This window comes from Euprymna scolopes, chromosome 23 (assembly GCF_053919585.1).
Source record: "Euprymna scolopes isolate OS-2025 chromosome 23, ASM5391958v1, whole genome shotgun sequence".
Taxonomy (NCBI): Eukaryota; Metazoa; Mollusca; class Cephalopoda; order Sepiida; family Sepiolidae; genus Euprymna; species Euprymna scolopes.
Window position 1 is genome coordinate 61,243,935 of NC_136504.1, and position 22,723 is coordinate 61,266,657.

Sequence of the window (22,723 nt, forward strand, 5' to 3'; positions counted from 1 at the left end):
TTTCTGCAGCCACATTGTGCTCACGGTCAGTTGGAAGAGAAGGGGAAAAGTCAATTTCACTAAAGATGTCCCGGTTAAATGGATGAATGCCCGAGGCTTGGAATCCAGCAGCAATGTTCAATGGTGTCATGGCAATCATCTGGGCTTGGTTCACTAGAGCTGGGATTTCATATATTGTTACTGTTTTCCCTGGACTGGATCGTAGCCACCCATCCATGGCTCTGTTGTACGCTGTTTTGAAGGGTCCATACACTAACCGGTCGAGCGGCTGGAGACGATGGGAAGTGTGGTGGAATGGTCAGTAAGACAACGCCATGAGATCTTGCTGTGTTCACAACATTCAAAGAAATGTGTGTGTCATGGTTGTTGAGGATTAAGAGGATTTTCTTTCCTGGTGAGCATCTGGTGTGCTTGCTGATGTGATTTAAATATTCCAAAAACACCTCTTCATTCATCCAGCCACTTCGTGTTGCCCTCCCTATGCACTGTGTTGGTCCAACTCTGATGAAGTGATTTCTGTAGTGGACTCTGGGAAAGATGAACAGAGGAGGCACGACTGATCCAATTGCACTCACAGTGTACACCACCGTTACCAATTCCCCGCGTTCAGCGGAGGTGATTGAACCAACTGGTTTCTTTCCTTTTTCTGTGACAACGGCTCCAGGGTTTTGAACGGTGGTGCACCCAGTCTCATCAGTGTTGTAAATGTCACTTGGTGAGAACTTGTACTTGTCCATTATCTGACTCAAGTTGTTGAAAAATTTATCAATAACTGGGCGGTTGAAGGCTGTGGCACGCCTAAAAGATGTTGCTTCTGTCACTCTAATTGCCAGGTTCCGGCGCTTCTTGAAGCCTAACCACCAATCATGTCCTGCTTTTTTCTCACAATCCCAACTTGGTGGCAGATTGAGATAGTTTTTTTAGCAAACTCATATGCCAGTGTGCGACATCTTCTCAATGACAAACCATGAAACATGTCTGACAATTGTTTCACGTGGTCAGCCAAATCCCTTTCCATTTCAGGACTAAAAACCAATTGCCGTAAGGAAACAGGTGTGTAAGCAGTCCCTGCTGGTTGACTGTCTTGTTTGTCCATGTACCGCTTCAGTGTCATTCGATCAATGTTAAAGTCCTTTGCAGCACTCCTCACACTCTGACCTCCAGTAACAGCGGCAGCAGCCCGTTCCATAACGTATGTAGGAGTTTGTCCACGATTTGTCTTTCGCACGTAGTGGCGCATGTCTGGTGGGCTTTTTTCTGTGAAACACACAAAAAAGAAAAATGAAATTAACACAATAAATCCGATAATGATGTAGAATATTACTAGAGTGAACTAGTTGATTCAGAGGAGTTCCTGGCATAAGTCTGGAACATTGAACAATGAATGCCAGAACAGCTGGCATTTGCAGAGAGGCACCTGCCTCTCCTGGCATGTTTAGCCAATCAGGCGCCTCCAAATGGAATAACCCACCATGCCTGACTAATTGTAGGCTAGTCCATAATGGTGGAGAGGGGAGTTAAGTGCATTCTTGATTCTACAATGATAATAATAATAATTTTAAAAATAATAATGATAATAGTAATAATAAAAATAATAATAATTATTAGAATAACAAAGCGCATGTACAGCATGCAAATTCCTATCCAAGCACGGCTTACACATCTTAAACATTTACCAGGTAAGCCATAGATCTAATTCTTATACAAGTAGAGCATGTAACTTATACAACATGCATTTTGAATTCACTCTATAACAGGCCTACTGATGTGGTTGCACATTCATCTGTTTCTTGAAAACGTGTAAAAAGACATATGGGGCAAGTTGAGCCAGTGGCACAACTTACCCCATTAGCATTGGCTCAACTTACCCCAGTCTGACCTCATTGAATTGTCTGTTCAAATGCATGCATCTCATGTGTGGTGAATGTAAAAATCTTTTACAGGTATGAAGGCAAGTAATTGAACAAACAACTACCACATATTATATCTAATCAAACTATTACTACACACAAAAAACATGCACTCACCTCTGTAACGCTTTATTTTACTTTTTTGGCACGAAATCTGATTTTCTTTTACAGCATCAACCTTCGATATTGGTTCAGCAAAACAAAATGGTGGAGGTAAAAGTCACGTGATCAGTTGTTTATAGATTGCATACAAACTTGGATTGGCTTAGTCAATTGTGGTTAAAAGGGGGTGGCTCAACTTACCCCTATGCTCAATTTACCCCGACTTCCCCTATATATATATATATATATATATATATATATATATATATATATATATATATATATATATATATATATATATATATATATAATTATCTATACGAGATAGTGAACCAAATGTTTATTAATATCGTAAGTAGCAAATTTCTTGTAGCTGGTTACATTAGCTGTTATTCATTAATTCTCTGCACAGAATTAATTATCTCCATTGCAGTAGAAAGATTTTTGTAGCTCAAAAATGACTGTATAATTTTTTTGGAAAAACTAAAATTGCAAAAGTTTGGATAAATAAATAAAATTTTAAATTCATATGAATTCGAGTGCTTAATTAACTATTTTATTGTATATTAATAAACTATCATTAAGAAATGCTTACATTGTTACATTATGTTCCTAATACTATTACCGATCTTATTACTTTGATTATAGTTACAGTTAATCCTTGTGCGTCTAACCGCTGTAAGAATGGTGCCACCTGCATACCCAGAGGAAGAGGATACACGTGTAGATGTACACAATTGTATCGTGGACGGTTTTGTCAATTGGGTACGTTTATTTATATTTCAAACAGTCACGCGTGTATTTTCTTTAATGTTTATTATCTAAGCATATAACTCTAAAACCTTTCTATAAATACCTAAAAAAAAATAATGCAATGAATTATCATATAGTTTACTTCATTCTCCATTTATTGGTTGTTGTTTTTCTATTTTAAGTCATGCATATTTGTGCCAAAATTATTATTAAAAATACTAAAAGATAAGGCGTGTAGTAATAAAGTAATTTATTAAAACAATTGGATATTAAATATTTGATTGCATAAAAATTATTATAACTACAAAATGTATTCATTATCGTTTTCCTATATTATTATTTATAGCTTGATTGGTTTTGTTCGAATCGACGGTTAATATACTTTGTATCTGCAAGAATACATAGACTGTTTCTCGTTGAACGTATGCATTTGTATCTTAGTGGTACACGATAATTTATATAGTTTAAACAAATCATTAAATATAAAATCGATACACATCAATGAACTTGATTAATACAAATTTGGGTACTTTATTAAATATCTTGGTACACATTTATTACATTTTATTAAGAAATGTTTACAGTTACAGGATATTCACAATTATGATCATTTATCGAATTAATCTTATTATATTTACAGTTAATTGTACTCCTCGGGGTGCCAGACGTTGTCGCAACGGAGGTACATGTATAAGAGGACCTAGAGGAAGGTGTAGCTGTAGATCAGGATATAGTGGAGATTATTGTGGACAAGGTTTGTTTATGAATATTTTAAAACACATGCATCCTAATATTTTCGTACTAATTATTATCTCATAATCAATGTACTAAATTAAAATACCAGACAAATAGATTTTTAATTTTTTTTCTTAAAGCATGAATAATGCTTTCTTGAATAATGTTTGATCAACAGCATATCCTAAATAAATATATATAGTTCCACAATAATTTTCTAATGTGTATTCAACATTTTATCTTGAAAGTAATCAGTTATTATATTTAGACAAGCCAGTCCCCAGAAAAGAATGATCCTGGTATCATGTTTCTGAAATTCTGAGATAAATATTTATTATTCAAATTATTTGTACCTTTCAGACTCCTGTTGTCATTCGAAGTTTTATTTTCACAACGTCGATGTAATATATATATATATATATATATATATATATATATATATATATATATATATATACACATATATATATATAATTATCTATACGAGATAGTAAACCAAATGTTTATTAAGATCGTAAGTAGCAAATTTCTTGTAGCTGGTTACATTAGCTGTTATTCATTAATTCTCTGCACAGAATTAATTATCTCCATTGCAGTAGAAAGATTTTTGTAGCTCAAAATTGAACATCTGATACAAAGACAAGAAAATATCTTGTATAAAATATCTTTTTTGATTTTCGAAAATAATAATCGTCAATACTGAGCAAAAAATTATATTTTGTAAATTTTTAACAAACAATCAAGTATATATTTGACAATCTGTGACTAACAGCCACTTTTGTTTTAACAATAACTATATTTAAGGTCTTCAGATAGCTAACGTTATTACATCTACTTTATGCCAATATATTCCTGTTGACCTTTTTTGGGGGAGTTTATCTCAATAGACGTTTTTAATTCGAAAGGAGAAAATAAGATTTTACCCATAGATATTTCCATTTAAAAGCAAGAACAAAGATTTATCTTCAAAAAGTTTTTAACTTGAATGGAAAAATGAGGATTTACTTCCATGAAATTTTTCACCATAAAACAAAATTCATTCGAATAAAGATATATTTTTTAAAAAATATGGTGCACATTTTCGTGAAACTTTTGTTATTAAACTTTTGTTGTGCAATATATCCCTTGCAACTTGAATGTGTAATGCAAAACTGCTCACATCCAAATTTTTACGAAACCCGACCAAGTTCTGAATAGCTAATAAAATAAAAACGCTATTATGATTAAATTGTTAATTTATAGCAATTATATAATAGCATTTGATAGAGTTATACAACATATTTTAATTAGCATTATTTCGAAACTTTTTTATCTTGCTCTTTTATGACAGTTTCAAATTCTTGTGTTCCAAATGATTGTAAAAATGGTGGTATATGCTTTCCTGACGTGAATTCATACATTTGTGAATGCCCTTCTGGTTATATTGGAAGACATTGTAGCGTTAAAGGTTTATATTTTTATGTAGTTATATGTTATATTGAACCTCACTTTCATACTTTTATTTGAGCTTTCCATGCATAAAAATTAAATACATGTTCAGCTCTATGTAAATACGGGATTTTTATAAATTCTCTAATCTAATTCTATTCAACTAACATATTTACATTTCCATGTTGTATGTTTTGTTCGGCAGTAAACTACATAATTTGAAGGGAACAATGGATGTCAATTCCGAGTAAAAATCATATTTATTTGAAAATTCTGCCGCAAACAGTTTCATTATTATTTTTTTTTATTAAACGTGCTGAAAAAATATTTTACACAAAGAATTTCTTAGTAAAAACATTTTTCTATGATTTCATTACATTACTATTTACATATTTTAAATTGAGATTGCTTTTCGGAAATATAAATTTCCGACAAATACATGATAGCAAATAAATGATTATTTTGTTCAAATAAATAAAAATATTTACATGTTATATATATATATATATATATATATATATATATATATATATATATATATATATATAATAAAACAATGATAGGAAATAAATAATTATTTTGTTCAAATAAATAAAAATATTTAGAGGTTATATATATATATATATATATATATATATATATATATATATATATATATATATATATAATAAAACAATGATAGGAAATAAATGATTATTTTGTTCAAATAAATAAAAATATTTACATGTTATATATGCATATATAATAAAACAATGATAGGAAATAAATATTTATTTTGTTCAAATAAATAAAAATATTTAGATGTTATATATATATCTATCTCTCTCTCTCTCTCTCTCTCTCTCTCTCTCTCTCTATATATATATATATATATATATATATATATATATATATATATTTTAATAAAACAATGATAGGAAATAAATGATTATTTTGTTCAAATAAATAAAAATATTTAAATGCTATATATACATATATAATAAAACAATGATAGGGAATAAATATTTATTTTGTTCAAATAAATATATATATTTAGATGTTATATATATAATAAAATAATGATAGGAGATAATTGATTATTTTGTTCAACTAAAGAAAAATATTTTGACGTTATATATCATAAAACAATGATAGCAAATAAATATTTTATTTATATTTTCTTTTGTATTAGTGTTTCGGCATCTCCCTGCGTTTTCCGTAAACTGTCCGGACGATCCCGACAATATCATTGGCCCTATAAATACACTTATGTTTAATCTATCAATTTTCTTTCTGTTTTATATCAAGTTGTCGGTCCTTGTAGTCCAAATCCTTGTAGCAATGGTGGTACATGCTATGCTGATTATGATGGTTATTATTGTGAATGCCGACCAGGATTTTTCGGTGGAAATTGTGACATTTCAGGTATATTTTTTTGAATTGAATTCCTGTTGTATAAACTTTCACTGTGCTTCTAATAATACTTTTCTTATTTCGATGCATAAAATAAATTACATGTTTATCTGTGCAAAGATTATATTACTTTCTTTGCAAATTCTATCATCTAATTCTATTCAACTAACAATTTTACATTTCAACATTGTATGATGCATTCGAAAATTTACTTCAACGCTTGTTATTTTTAAGTGAAAATCTTATTTATTTTAAAATCAATGAAAATGCAATTTAATAACAGTTTTTATACTTAATCAAAGAAAGGTTAATTATACAGGAAACATTTCTGATTAAAAAGAAAATATTTTACATATAATTTAATCAAATCTGCCTATATTTAATTTATTTTTTCAATTTGAATGTATTTTTTGGAAACTTAAATTTTTTACCTAAATTTGTCTGAAGTTAACTTTATAAAATAATAGATCTAATTCAAAATATTTAGCCGGACAATATAGATTTATAATAATCATTTAATAAGTTTAGTGATGAATTATTTAATATATATATATATATATATATATATATATATATATATATATATATATATATATGTATGTATGTATGTATATATATATATATATATATATATATATATATACATACTTATAAACATACCTAAATTTATTAAAGTAGAGATGTTGTAAAATTGGCTGTAAGTCTATTCATTTTTTATGTTTTTATCCACTGTCAATAAAAATACGTACAAATCATAATTCATCAGCACAAGAGAATATTTATAAATAATTTAAAAGTAGTAATACTCATGCTGTTTCGTTTCTATTCGTTATGTATATGTCAAAATGTCATTTTTGTGAACATGTACATCATTGTAAAATAGATAAAAATTACCATCTTCTGGTTATGTTCACATATGTTATTATTTTAGCAGATTGAGTAAAATAAATTATATTATGCCTTATTTTGCAGTATTTTACAAACGATAATTATGTGTTTTCATTAATTCTTTTTAAACGCTTAATATGTTATTATCGATTTGTTTTCAATTATTTGTCAACGACCATTGATTGTTAAGCCTTTTGACTTATAGAAAATGTATTTGAAGGAAGCAGATAGGTCGGAGTAAATGTAGTAATATTAGTATATAGAATAAATGAAGTATTATGTTGGTGGAACTTGCATTAGACAGTGTTGTAAATACTTAACCGAAACGTATAGCATGCGAAGTCTTTGATGTTAAGTTTATAATTGACAAAACAAAGGCGGAAAAACGACTTTATTTTTTAGAATGACACCTTCACATCTTTAATTGATTTTTTAACGCTTAAATTGCGATTGTCGATATTTTCCAATATGTGTTAAAAATATTGATTTTTAAGCCGCCTGATTTAACATTCTCGTCGGGGTTAAGTGTGCTGCGTACTAAACACTTCACTCCTTTTTCCTTACATTATAAGAATGTTACATTAAAGACCACATTTAAAACATTACGGTATACCACAGAGTGTGTGTTTTCTGCAAGTAATATGAAAAATACTCTATATCAAAAATCCATGAAATTGGTTACAAAAAATCCCACAATTTCAAAATTTAAATTTAAACGGTATAATAACACAAATAACGCTAATTAATCAATGGTGTATTCTCTCTTTTTGTTTACAACTTCTTTTCCACATTCAACAAAGTTTTCAATTTCCTGTTGGTAAAAATTAAAAGGAAAAACATAAAAGCAAAAAGAATGCATTGAAAATGTTTATTTTTTCTTAATTTGATATTATATTTAAATGATATAAAAATAAACAGGAATTTATAATTTGAAAACAAACAAAATTATTCCAAGATAGAATTCTCGAAACGAATATTTATCAAAATTTGAAAATACATGGTAGAACATTAAATTTGTCGCCCTAAAGGAGACAACAAATATTTTAAAACCTTTATTGAAAAATCAATCGAGGTAACTGTATTATATACTAAAGCTGATATCTATTCAGCCTCAATTACAACCTCGATACGGAAATTGGAAGCATGCTTTTTCCACAAATTCCGGTAGTTCGGCAAATACTCGGTGGATGGTGGCGATCAGGCTAGCTTTGTCTTGAGAGGTTATGTTGGTGATGTTCTCGACGTATGACAAAACGAAGTAGTCCAACGTGTTCATGTCGGGGGAGAAGGGGGGCAGTGATTGAAGGGTACAAAGTCGTAGCACTCCTTGTGAAGACAAGTCTGGATGTTTTTAAAGTTGTGGCGGGCGCCGAGTCCTACTGCCACACCGAGAGTCTGATTGCACTAGGGGATCAACACACTCTTCAGCATATCCAGGTACACTTTGATGTTGACTTTCAATCGACTTCGAAAATATGAAGTGGCATGATGTGGCCCTCACTTGCAACCACACCAAAAACCATAGCCTGGTCTGGAAAGGGTCGTCCGACGCGTTGAGCTGTGCCCTCATGCATTGAACAGTCCGGATTTGCATTTTGAGGGTGCTGTCAATGGTCTTGTTGTCATAACTTGGGTCGGTAGAGAGCATAAGCAGTGCCGTATCTCTGATCTCGCTCGTTGAACATTGTGTCACTTTCAGACAAGATAGAAGGCTCCTATCGATCTTGGTATTTATACACAACTTATCAATTAGTAAATGGTCTGCAACAACAACAACAACAACAACAACAACAACAACAACAACAACAACAACAACAACAAAAGAAAACCGGTTTTCATCAAACGGAAATAGAATCATGTCGTCTTTTCTAGTGCGACAATTATATCGTTCTACCCTAGATGCTAGAAATGATTAAAAATAAATGTTGATAACCCAATAGAATTATATCAATTAAAGATATAGCGTTTCTTACTTTTTGTGTGCCATATAGTTCTCTATTTTACTATATACTGTTAAAACAGTTGTTTGTATGAATTAAATAATATTAATTATTGTTAGATAACTTTTATTTAAATTAGAAGATGATTGTACTTTGAAACTTTGCTAAAATAGAAACATGCCATTTCACAATAAATGCGAGTTAATTTATCAAAGTATATAAAAAAAACGTTAATTTAAAATACATATGACATAGTCAACGTCTAATGAAATTATATGATAGATTGTTTTTTTTTTATTTAGAATGAATTTTTGGAGGTTTATCTTTTAATTCTCTTGCTCGTTTATATGCATTTATTTATATATAAATGAAGCTTCTATTATGATTTGCAGAGTTCTGTGCATCAGAACCTTGTAATAACGGTGGTACTTGCGTTGCAAGTATTAATGGATTCAAATGTAAATGCCGTGGAGGATATGCAGGAAGGTTTTGTGAAGTGGTTAAACCAGGTATATATTTTCAAATGTTTTTATATCTTACATACTTTAACTTTTGCTTTGAATAATCTTTACTTCTCATATATGGTATGCAAGTTAATACAAGTAAGACGTGTTATTTGTGGGTATTTTATTACATTTTTCTCATGATATTTTAATATAATTTATTCATACGCAAAACTTGTTATTTAAAATAATGTTATATCATGATTGGATACTATGAAAGTTTTAGCCCCGATTCATCAAATAATGATCAGTTAATAGGTTTAGGAGTGCATTTTGGACATATCACTCTGAAAGACGTTAAGAAGCATTTAAAAAAAATAAATGTTTAAATTCAACAGAATTTCTCGCGGTTAACGGTACTTGAATGGATTAGGTCCTTGCTGATGAAGCCAGGGATGGCTTCTGTCGCTAGGTTCGAACATATCGACTGATGTTAATCCTGACGCCATGCACTGATAATTCCCGAAAGGATGAACGTACATACCTTTGTAAATATTTGCTAATATTTTCTCTCCTTTTATGAGATGGTAGACATCGAAACCCTATAGGTTAAGGAGATTAATTTTCTAAACTATTCTTTGTCTTGCTTAGAATAATAAAAATCTTTGATATGAAACTCAAACACTTCATTTCAATAATCACAATTTAATATATATATATATATATATATATATATATATATATATATATATATATATATATATATATAAATTACAATAAGTTTACCAAGGTAATCAAAATGGTAAACTTAAAATATATTATAAATATTAAAGAGTTAATATTTACAAGTAAAGTAATCTCAACCAGATGTAAAAGCTCAATAAAACCGAAAAGGAAATAGAGCTTATAATATGAACAAATGATTAATAAAACATGTTAAAAGACATCTTGAAAAAGAGTTAAAAACATATTTAATTTTAAAAGAGAAGGAGAGTATTTCTTCGAAACTCCGCGGATTAAGGACTATCCACTCATCTTGTGCTTCCCTTTTAAAAATTAAATTTGTTTTGAACTCTTTTTCAAGATGTCTTTTAACATGTTTTATTAATCATTTGTTCATATATATATATATATATATATATATATATATATATATATATATATATATATATATATATATATATATATATATATATATGAACATAATAAACTTTTTAATGATGATGTTGTCGGGGATTGATTGTATGTCTATTAGCTTTTCACATTTCTCTTTTCATTCAATGTCAACTTAAATTCCGTGTGTACAATGATCATCAATTTTGAATGAGAATTCTATTCATTTTAAATCACAACGAAAATTATTTCATTTAATTACATTATACTGAGGAAAACAAGGACGATTTTTAACACTAAAAAAACTAATATTCAATGACTTAATCATTCTAGTTACTTATAATTTTAAAATTGACATTGATTTTCGAAAATCAAAAATTGATTCTTGGATGTCACATTTCGAATACAAAAACATTTGAAATATAACTTTAAGGAGAGTGAAAAGAAACAGATAATTACGTTCCTAATTTTTTAGGAAGGATAATTATTCAATTGGATTCTTTGGACTATTGTTGAAATCTTGAATGTTGTTGTGACAACGTTTCGCCCGATGTAACCTCCGACCTCTCGATACATTTTCGATCGCGTAATCATTCTAGTTATTATTTATTAATTTTACATTTTAACATTTGAAATATAATTTTTAGGAAGGCAAAAAGAAGTAGCTCATTACGTTTCTGATTTTTTTTAGATGAGGATTAATTATTCGTACAATTTGAACTCTTCAGACTACCGTTCTTATCTTGAATGTTATTTTCACAAAGTTTCGGTCAATGTAACCTCCGGCCTTGTTCAGGTGTATCTTGTCGAATTCGGAAATCCTCCTATCGAAATCCTGAATTTGCACAGAATTTCGAACGGAACACTTTATTTAATCAACGTAGGTAACATGCACTAGTTCCGTCAGCCATGATGGGTAGAAATCCTAAGTCATTCGCAATTATATTTTGAGTGTCGTCCGCTCTGAGAATTACACCTTAACCCCTCCCTGCCTCCAGAAGAGTGTAACTTTATAACTGAAATTTACTACTACGCCGCCCGTTGCTTAAGATGAAATAAGTAGTTTACAGAATCCAAATTATACGATTAAACAGATGAATGTTTGGATTTCCGATAATATTTTTTTCGAATTTCATAATTACAATGCGCAACAATTTTTTTACTTTGTGAATGTTGTCTAAATTTCTACAACTAAATTACGGGATTTTTGCACTACTGAATCAGGAAATACAGTCTGTTTCTCTCCATCGAGTCAGGATTTTGTGCTTAGTTTTTTTTTAAATTGCATTTTCACCCCCAAACAAGGCAAAGTGCCACTTTGATGTAGGGGGCTACTATCTGGGACATATTTTGTAGGGGTACTATGTTGGGAGCTGAGCAGCAAGATGTCTGTTTACATTACACTTGAACTTCTGCATGTCAGTACAGTCGGGGAAACAGAAACTGGAAAGGAATTCCAAAATATAGCAATCCTAGGGAAGAACCTATTAGAGTAGAAGGCTTTCTTGCATCTATGGATTTCTACTGTGTAATGTGGGATTTTGCTGCTTGTTGGATTTGTTGGGGGTATTTACGTAGAAGTAGTACTAGGGCTTGTAGTTCGTCGGAACATCTACCATTTAAGTACTTGTAAAACAGGCAAAGGGATGCAACATCTCGTCGTCGATGTGACAGCAGTTGAAGCCTAGCTGATAGTGCGGGACCTATTAGGTTGACGACATTCTTTTGAACCCTGTCTAATGGGTAGAGACTAGTAGCAGATGCACCAACCCAAATGTAACAGCAATACTCCATACATAGACGAATGGTGGCCTTGTAAAGGTACAGGATACTCCCAGTTTCTAACATGGTAAGGAGAGCCACCCTTCTTTGCAGCAGCTTTGATAATGCACTCAATGTATCTGTTCCAACTCATGTTCTCCGTGAACATTAAGCAGAGGAGTTTGAACGAGCTACTTTCAGGTAATGTATCATTAGTCATGGCTACTAGTGGCAACAACTTCAAGATTGTTAAAAATTAGGGGAATTATTGATTGCCCATTATTGACTACACTGTTATAGATTTTCCAGAAGTCACGAGATCATAATTCCTGCACTTCAATGCGTTTTCTGGTGGTTTCGTTATATTTTCTTTTGGCTGTTGCTATTTATTCTTACAATTACTTTTATATACTTTTGTCTATTTGTATTGGATTTATGTCGGATAAATCTGCGGTATGCATGCTGTTTTTGAGCAATGGCAGCTGCACAAGTAGAAATAAACCAATGGAAAAAGTTGGGTTGGCAATAGAACATACATGTGGGAACATGTGCATAAATAGCCGCTCGAAACCATTCATTTGCGCACTGTTCAGTAGGGAGAGAAAAGATAGTCTCCCATGGGGCATCTCTGATGTGCTTCCTGGAAAAAATCAGATCTAGTGACAAAATCGATTACATTTTTGTGGTATTATCAGCTGACTTCTGTCAACACATACCATCCTAAATATAATTGTAAGAGAAAAAATGTTTTGCCAACAACATATATAGATTACCTGATATAAACATCTATTACTAAAAACTGAATAGTGGGCATTGATAAATGGTAAGTACACGTAAATTGCATGTTGCTTCACATTTTGTAAAACTTCAGGGCTTCAACTTCCGTTTCTTCGAACTCCTGGAATGTTCAGTACCAGGGAGATCTCTTTGCAGATACCAACAGTAGTAGTAAGCCATCCTAACTGCGTCCTAGCGACCCTGGTATCTGGTCCCCATCTCTTTCAGGCTCTGACAAAACCTATTCCCCTACTTGTCACTCATTGTGAACCCAGGTTCTCAGGAAGCCAGTCCATATGTGAAAATAGGTTGTGCATCTTAATGCTCATATTGCAGACCAGGTGTCTGAAAGCAATCAGCATGTTGTTGACTAGTTCTGTGTAGTTGCTGGCCTTATTTCTGTTAAGAAAGTTCTTCACAAATGTCTTGCTAGTACAACTTTGTTCATTCAGCTTTCGAATTCTGGATGTCTGATGAGCTGCCGGATCTGAGGATCGTCAAATATGCCAACTTTCAACTTCTCCATGGTCTATCCTGGAAAAGCCTGGCACGAGTAAGTGAAGCAGTCACCATCCTTGTCCAGTGACTTGGTGAACTGCTTGAATAAGCCGAGTTTGATGTGCAGCAGTGGGAAGATATTTCTGTTTTTCTCCACCAGAGGGTTGTTGATGACGTTTCGTTCTTTGCAAGGCACCAATTTATCCCGTATAGGCCAGTTCTTCTTCGTATATGCCGAGTATCAATTTTCAAAAGATTTCGAGGTTTTATGACTTAAAACTGATCCCTTTTCGACTATTGGGCATGAATACTTCTTGTCATTAAAATAATCATTTCCAATCAAAACAATTATTTGACGTGGCATTTTACCCCCTACCAACTACTTCTAAAATGCTCAACATATGCGTACATATGAACAGAAACGTAAAATCTTGACCTGATTAAGCAACACCAATATAATGTTTGGATACAGCGTATCAAATTCGTCCTAAATCAACTGAAAAAACGCAGACAACAAATTGCAAGAAATTATTTCATATTATTCAATGATTTTACACATTCTTTTAATAACATTTTAATGTTATTACAGGTACATGCAGACCAAACCCATATAAAAACGGAGGTAGATGTTTGATCAGAAATGGCGTATAAATATGCAAATGTCCACCAGGTTTTAGCAAGCCACGTTGTTTTACATATATATGTTAATGTATATTTAATAAGTTATACACTTGTATAAAGTGTGTTATGTACTAAACTGATTTTAGCTAGGTTAATCCTAAACAAGCGACTATTTAATCTATTTACTTCTGACATGTCTCTATATATAGACATTTGAACTGATCTTTTTTTAGTTTTCGGAAATACGCGATCTCAGTTTAAATTTCCGGTCCTGGGCAACATCGAGTAGCCCTGCTAGTTCATAATACGTGATTGTTAGGAAGAAATTAGAAACGAATACGAATAACAGATCGTCACCCTCAAAATTCAGAGATGTATAACTCATTCTTTTAAACAGCGCAATCTTTATGTAATTGTACGAAGACGCTTATATTACTATTAACAAGGAGTTTGCCCCACCAATGCCCTCCATATAAGTAATCAATACAAAGACTACTGATTGGATTAAATCTGAAATTCAATGAGTTGTTCATGTTGTATATCTAATTGTCTTTGAATAAATATGAAATAATTTCAACATACCATTGAGGAGTCCAACTGGCTGGAAAGCTATATTAACCCCTTTTTATTTGTAATCTTTATATAATTCAGACGCAAATAATATATATGATAAGCGCTATGGTATAAGTAATCAAATTAAAACAATTCATCAGATTAAATATCAAATTCAATTAAATCAATTGGAAATGAAGTTTTGTTTTACACAAACGAATATTAACCTTATATGTCTGAGGAAACACATATTTATGTAACTTATATTAAAGCAACTATTGATCAGAAAAGCATGGAAGAAAATTGACTTCATTTACTGTATAAGATAAAGAGTCGACTATTCTTATAGTTTAGTTTCGTTTTGCAAAATCAATGTTAACATTATCTATTATGATACAAGTACACGATGATTTTGTTTGAGAACTTCCCATTGTACATATGACATTAGTAATCAAACAAAATTATAATTTTCACGATTATACGGAAATAGAATTTTATAACGTTCGTATTAAGATATGCAATCTATGAGCATAATGTAATTAAAGCTGTGTAAACTATGTTAAATTAAAATCTTTTTTTTTATACAGCTTATAGAAATTGCGAGTGCAGCCTTTTCGGTAATTCTCATTACAAAACATTCGATGGACAATGGATACATTTCAGTGGTAATTGCAAGTATACCATGGCAAGAAGTATCAATGGAAAACCGTTTAATGTTGAAGTTTGGAGCAAATTCTTATTTGACCACATTTGCTATATTAGAATGGTTACTATAGAGTTCGGAAAACATAAAATTGAAGTATACAAAGGTCCTAAACTATATGTAAGTATCTGCATGAATGTTTTTTTTTTATATTTTTTATCTCGGAATTTACAATATCTACGCATAAGTTTAATTTGATATGTCATATAATATTTGAATACCATATAATATTTAAATGCCACATAATAATTAAAAATAAACAGTATTATTTCTTACAAAATTTGACTTGATAAAAAAAATTATTTCATATTTTGAGATACATATTAAACGTAATTTCGTATTTTAATATAAAGTATAACACTATTCCTTATATATATATATATATATATATATATATATATATATATATATATATATATATATATATACATACATACATACATATATATATATAGAGAGAGAGGGGGGAGAAGGGATTATGTTTATTTAATCTCTCAAGATTAGTGATTTTACGTTCTGAACGATTGTAAGACGACCGAGGAAACATGAACTTATACTTGTTTTGTTTACGGTTTTACATAACCATTTCGTAGATATTTACTGCTGACCAGAAGTTTTACTTTATATTGATAATGTGAATCAAAGCAGAAAGGGCCTTTAAAAGTAGGAGAAAATTCATTTGTAAGCATGGGATATAAAGTAAACGCATCCGCCTGAATTCTATTGATTTCTAATTTCCATGCAACACGACGTGAAAGATTCTGGTTAATAAAATACAAATTATGTGTTTATTAGTTCTATCTTAAATTTCGAGTGTACATATTAAATAATTACACCCATCCACTTATATTTTTTTTTTATTTTGCTTCAGTCGAAGTTCTCAGAAATCAAGGATCCCACTACCTAGGCTAATAATTGAACTCTATATGAGATACATAGATATTAAAGTTCTTTATTTCTCAAACACTGAGTTAGTAAAGATATCGAGAACATAATTCCTCTCCCTAATTAACCATTTTCATATGTCGTAGTATATCTTTAGTTTGGGTCTCTTAGTCTTACTGGATTCCAGGACAAGAATTTATCTAGTCTGGTGGAGTATCCAGCTTCCTGCAGTTACTTAAGGTAACATAACTTGGAGAAGGTGCACCATTCCTCGCAAAAACTAATCTGGGTTAGCCATAGTGAGGAGATCTTATTTGGGCTGCGAATACTATGTTATTTTGAATATTTGGTCAGGGTTTACTTCTAGGGAAAAAGTATCCTCATGTCAGGTTGTTCTGGCAAAACCCTGTACAGAGAGACCTTAGATACTCGAAGATAGTGTCTAGTAGCTATTCAAATTCTCTCCAGTAGGCATTCAAGTTCTCTCCAGTAGGCATTCAAGTTCTCTTATTTATATATATATATATATATATATATGTGTGTGTGTGTGTGTGTGTGTGTGTGTGTATGAAAATTATTATGTATAATATTATGCACAACTATTCAAAACGTATTACATTAAACTTGCATAAAACAAAAAGTGAATAATATTGCTGTCCCATTAAATTTTATATAAAGCAGTGTGTGTAACCAAACTGTTCGATTTACCTCTATTTCATTGTTATATGTATTTAACGTCTATTTCATTGTTATATGTATTTAACGTCTATTTCATTGTAATATGTATTAAATTTAATAATTTAACTAATAAGAAAATAGATACCGAAGAGTTATTTCTTTTTTATTTATTTCCTTTGATTTATCCCCGAAATCATTTCAAATGTATATGATAAAAACAATTAGAAATGGACGATTTTAAACTGAGTTAAAACTCAATATGTTATGTAGCAATCTGGATGTGTCTGTTAATCATCATTTTTTAGTAAATATTTCTATCCTTTGCTACAGATCGATGGATATAGGTATAATTTCCCGTACTGTCATAAACATTTCAAAGTTTCTTACTCCGGATACTGGGTAACAATAAGGAGTCTAACAAACGGCGTTATGGTCAAAACTGACGCAAAAACCACAGTTACTGTCATTGCACCAAGAAGTTATAGAAATAAAATGACCGGAATCTGCAGTGATTGTAACGGAAATCCTGATGATTACCGCACTAAAAGCGGAATAGATGTATCAAGATATTACAATCGAGATTCAATAATTGCCAAAAGTTACGTTGTACATAAGTTCGCAATATGGTAAGTATGAAACAATCTTTATTTTACGAAATATGATTTTACTCACTGGTAATAGATCTTAGTTAAATATCAATATATCCCGATTTTAGTACTGATTAAGGAGCAGAAAATATATCATATGCTTGTAACAGTGGTGACATTGCTGCTGGACATAGACGGTACGATCGCTACTACTAGTCTAGTAATCATAGTAGTAGATGATGATAATGACGACGACGACGACAACGACAACGACGACGAAACAGGAAGTTGCTGCTAGTCATTGTGAATTTTCAATGTGAACGTGAGTTGCGGGATTACAGTTAAACGACTGATATTCAAATTAACGGCAGATTTTGAATCAGCAATTTCGCACCAATGTCATTGGTGTCAAACGATCCCTTTCCAAGACAATATGTGCTTCCGGGTTGCACTTGCTTACACCACTGCATTTATATTTGCCCTCTATCGGCTCCATAACAGCGGAGTTACTATATTTAAGAATATATCTGAGAAAATAGATCACATCCTGTCTGCACATCCCTCGGCTAACATTCACATCTGTGGTGTCTGCAATGTCCATAACGTGGAATGGCTGACCCACTCAAATAAGACAGATGATGAGGGGATGTTCTGTCATGATTTTGCCATTGCCTATGGTCTCACTCAGATTGTTTACAAGCCTACCCGTGTGCCCGACACCACCGGTCAGTATGCAAGACCTTTTTCTCTCAACTTCCCTTGAGCTATGTTCATGTTCTGTTCTTTCTCCTCTAGGATCCTCCGACCACTCAGTTTTATCAGTTAAGATAAAAATGAAATGTAATAAATCCCCAGACGTACCCCTCCACCGTATTGTATACCTATACTCCATGGTTGACTGGGATAGCTTCCGTACATTCATATCTGATCTACCTCTGTATTCCATGGTTAAAAAGGATGTTTCCTCTATAGTATCCGACCTGACCGAATGGTTAATTGTAGGCATAGACCGATTCATACTATCTAAAAAATTTCAACAAAAACCTAACAGCCAGCCATGGTTCTCCCCAGAATGTGCTGCTGCCATCGCACACAGAAATCACTTTTTCCATAGCTACCAACGTAATAGATGCACTGAGACTAAAGCTGCTTTTAGGAATTTCAGCAATCACTGTAAAAGAGTAATAAAAAATGCAAGAGAGCTATATGCTCAGTCCGTTAAATCCAAAGTAGTTGATCAGCGGCTTGGTTCCCACCAGTTTTGGCAAATAACAAATAGGATCTTGAACAGAAGTGTGCGTTCTATCCCAACCATTATCAATGGACCAGAGGTTATCTCGTCAGCATTAGACAAGGCCAAACTATTTGCCAAAAACTTTGTAGCTAATTCTACCCTATGTGACCAAGGCCATCAACTCCCTGTATTTCCTCCTATAACACACAACACGCTAGGTAACATACAAATATCTGTGCGTGAGGTCGCCAAGCTAATCAAGAACCTTGATTCCAGTAAAGATACTGGCCTTGACGGTATCCCAATTATAGTGTTAAAAAAGCTTCAACCAGAACTTGCTCCCATGCTTACGAAACTGTTTAAGCATTGCCTTAAGAAGTACTTTCCAACACCCTGGAAAACCTCATCAGTATGCCCTGTATTTAAGAACTCAGGTGATAAGTAATCTCCCTCTCAGTACAGACCAATAAGTCCCCTGCGTGTCATGAGTAAGTTGCTGGAATCCATAGTAAATAGAGACGTATTCAACCACCTCAGCAGAAATAACCTTCTTAGTGACACGCAATATGGTTTCCGTTCTGCAAGATCTACCGCAGATGTGCTAACGATTATATCTCATAGGATTAGCGAATCTCTTGACAAAGGCTTTCTTTCTAGGGCAATTGCTCTTGACATATCAAAGGCCTTCAACAAGGTATGGCATAAAGGCCTACTTCACAAGATTTCTAGCTACGGTAAAACTGGAAATGTTTTCTCAATCATTAAATCATTTCTCTCTGATAGGCTCGTAAGAGTAGTGGTTGATGGACAAAAATCAGAGGCCCGCAGTATTAATGCTGGAGTCCCTCAGTGGTCCATCCTGGGCCCAACTCTCTTCCTGATCTACATCAATCTTCTCCCAAAACATATACTTAAATCATTCGTTAATATCTATGCTAATGACACGACCATCTACGGCAGCACATCAAAGGCTGTAAATGACAAAGTTCTCTCTGATTCTCTCTCCTCTGATCTTGAGCGCGTGGTTCAGTGGGGGAAGACGTGGCTGGTTACTTCTATTGCATCTAAAACCAAGCTCCTATCTTTACATCATCAACGCTCTGATACCCATCTGGCATCAATTGAAATGAACGGCTCGTCTAGCGGAGGCCCCATGTTTTGATAAGCTTCTGGGTTTAACCTTTACTCCTGATCTGAAATGGAACACATACATCAAGTCAGTTGCCAAGGTCGCTGAAAAGATGGTGGGATCTTTCTACCGCTCCAGAAGATATCTCACTACTAATGCAATTCTCTATCTATATAACAGCCAAGTACGTCCAAGGATGGAATACTGCTGTCATATCTGGTCAGGAGCTGCAAAAACAACCTATCCTGCCTTGACAGAGTACAAAATATACTTCTTGGCTTAGTGGGGAAGCCCTTTTCTCTTCCCTGCAACCTCTCTCCCACAGAAGAGACGTTGCGAGCCTATATTTTTTAATCTTTATTTCCATGGGAACTGCTCGTCTGAGATCCAATCTCTGGTCCCCCCCCTCGCCAATCTTTCACGATAAACACCCGGCTAACTGAAACCACTGTCAAAACATTTCCCCCACTCTTTATCTGTGCCTAAACCAAAACGTAGATTCTATGAACAAAGCTTCTTTCTTAGAACTGCACGCTTGTGGAACTCTGTTCTGTCTGCCTATTTCCCACCTGACTACAACCTGGATATCTTCAAGTCCAACGTAAACAAATTCCTGATAAACCGCCCCCTTAAGTAGACACTTTATTAAATCTCAACACTAACGTACTGTACATGCAATAACCCTTATCCCTGAGTGGCTGCCGGACCTTGATAAGTGGTGACCACCCTGTAAAAAAACAAAAAAAAACATCAATTAGTTTTCATGCTGAATCATCGCGTGTACTTTAAAGAGAAAACTTTTTATCCTTTTTCTTATTAAAAATGGGGGGAAAAGTGGTTTGTAAATGTTCACTAATTTGACTTTAATATATATTTTTTTAACTGTATATATCTAATTAAGCTACTTAATTCCCAGATAAAACATTAGGTAATTATATGAGTGGCCTTTAATTTATAAGCATAGATACTGTTACTTTCATATCTTTTGTAATTATCACTTGACTATAAATAAACGCTTTTAACATTATCATTGAAATAGTTATATTGAATAAAAACAACAAATTACGTGATATACATTTTTGTGCTGAGTTTTATGAGGACTTTTATGTTATTACAGGTGCATAGTTAATCAGATCAGAACCCGCTGCACGGAAAAACAAGTACAGAAATGTAAATTTATGTATTCTGGCATTTTTAAAGCTTGTGCAAAAGACTTGGGAAAGGCCGTAATGGACGGACTATTTAAAGCTTGTAAAATGGATGTTTGTAAATATTCATCTAGTTTTATGTCGAAAATGGTTTACTGCGCTGCGATCAAAAGATTGGCAAACTCCTGTGAACATATTGGACATGTCATTAATTGGAGACAAAAAGCTGGTTGCGGTAAGTGTTCACTGAAAGAATTTTCATAAATCAATGTGAAAAAGGTGTGTTCAAATGTTTCAGGTGGATATAAAAACAGAGAAATAATAGAATCAACCTAAAGTACTTTTTTTAGTTAAATTCTCGTTTTATAAAGTATAATGAATTAGCTAACCGAAACGAATTTATGTTTGTAAATAATCCACTAAGAAAATTTAGTCTAAATGGGATGTGTATTGTCAAAATAAAATTTACATGAAAATATTTAATAATATATTGATAAAGAAAAGGAATATAATATATTCACTAGTGCCTTGCCCGGAACATTAAAAAAATCCCAAAATGAACTTTTGATCCAACCCTGAATCTTATTTTATAGGTATTAATTATTTTGTTAATTGTAAGTATTATTGAACATGTCAAGTTCGTTTTATTCCATAATTAAGACATAGCAACTTCGCAGTATTTCGAATTTTAAATAATTGTGCTTATACGCAAACACTGGAAGAGTATGCACTATTTTATAATAATGCTTTAATCAATATATAAAATATAAAATAAAAAATAGCAACGTGCAATTAGAACAGCAAGCGAATATTCTGTTCAAAACAGCCAGCGGATTTGATTAATAAGTATTAGATAAATTAGATCTACATAATTATAAAATTTGATGTTTGTTGCTTTATTGGCTTCTGAAGTGCTAAACGGCGTAGTAATTGGACCCCATGTAGCGCATGGTGTATGACGAAAAAGCGACTCCAATTAGATGTATATTGTATTTATATTACACGCATGATTGTCGAAATTTTGGAAATATTTTCAGATTTTTTTTTAAATATTTGAGAGTTAATCTGTGTTTTCAATTTTGGATTTTGCAGTTGAAAAATGTAAAGGAAATAAAATTTACAGATACGCCGCTTCACAATGTCAACCAAGTTGTGCTGTAAATCATCCGATATGCTTTGGACATGAAGAAGGCTGTGTATGCAAACATGGATTCATTCTTAGTAATATTAGATGTGTTCGACCAGTTTTTTGTGGATGCTTCGAAGATGGTATATATTTGCTAGTAAGTTGCAAATAGATTTGTTTTTACTAATAAGTAGCCACTTATAAAAGCCAATAATTGTTGTGGCCCGGAAAGGTCATTAAGAAATAATCTGAGACTGATATGATATTTGTGTTTACAACAAGACGGAATACACACAGAACGAGAGTTGTAGTACTAACTG

General features: G+C 32.3%; 1 protein-coding gene across 1 annotated transcript in view; it reads left to right on the forward strand.

The window, feature by feature from the left end:
* Nucleotides 1-22,723, forward strand: part of LOC145245949 (uncharacterized) — a 59,212-nt gene that overhangs the window by 17,339 nt on the left and 19,150 nt on the right. The window contains exons 8-15 of the mRNA XM_080107708.1: nt 2,661-2,777; nt 3,406-3,519; nt 6,216-6,332; nt 9,541-9,657; nt 15,501-15,736; nt 17,510-17,805; nt 21,247-21,512; nt 22,370-22,560. Coding sequence (XP_079963834.1) covers nt 2,661-2,777; nt 3,406-3,519; nt 6,216-6,332; nt 9,541-9,657; nt 15,501-15,736; nt 17,510-17,805; nt 21,247-21,512; nt 22,370-22,560 — 1,454 coding nt within the window. The remainder of the gene's footprint in view (nt 1-2,660; nt 2,778-3,405; nt 3,520-6,215; nt 6,333-9,540; nt 9,658-15,500; nt 15,737-17,509; nt 17,806-21,246; nt 21,513-22,369; nt 22,561-22,723) is intronic.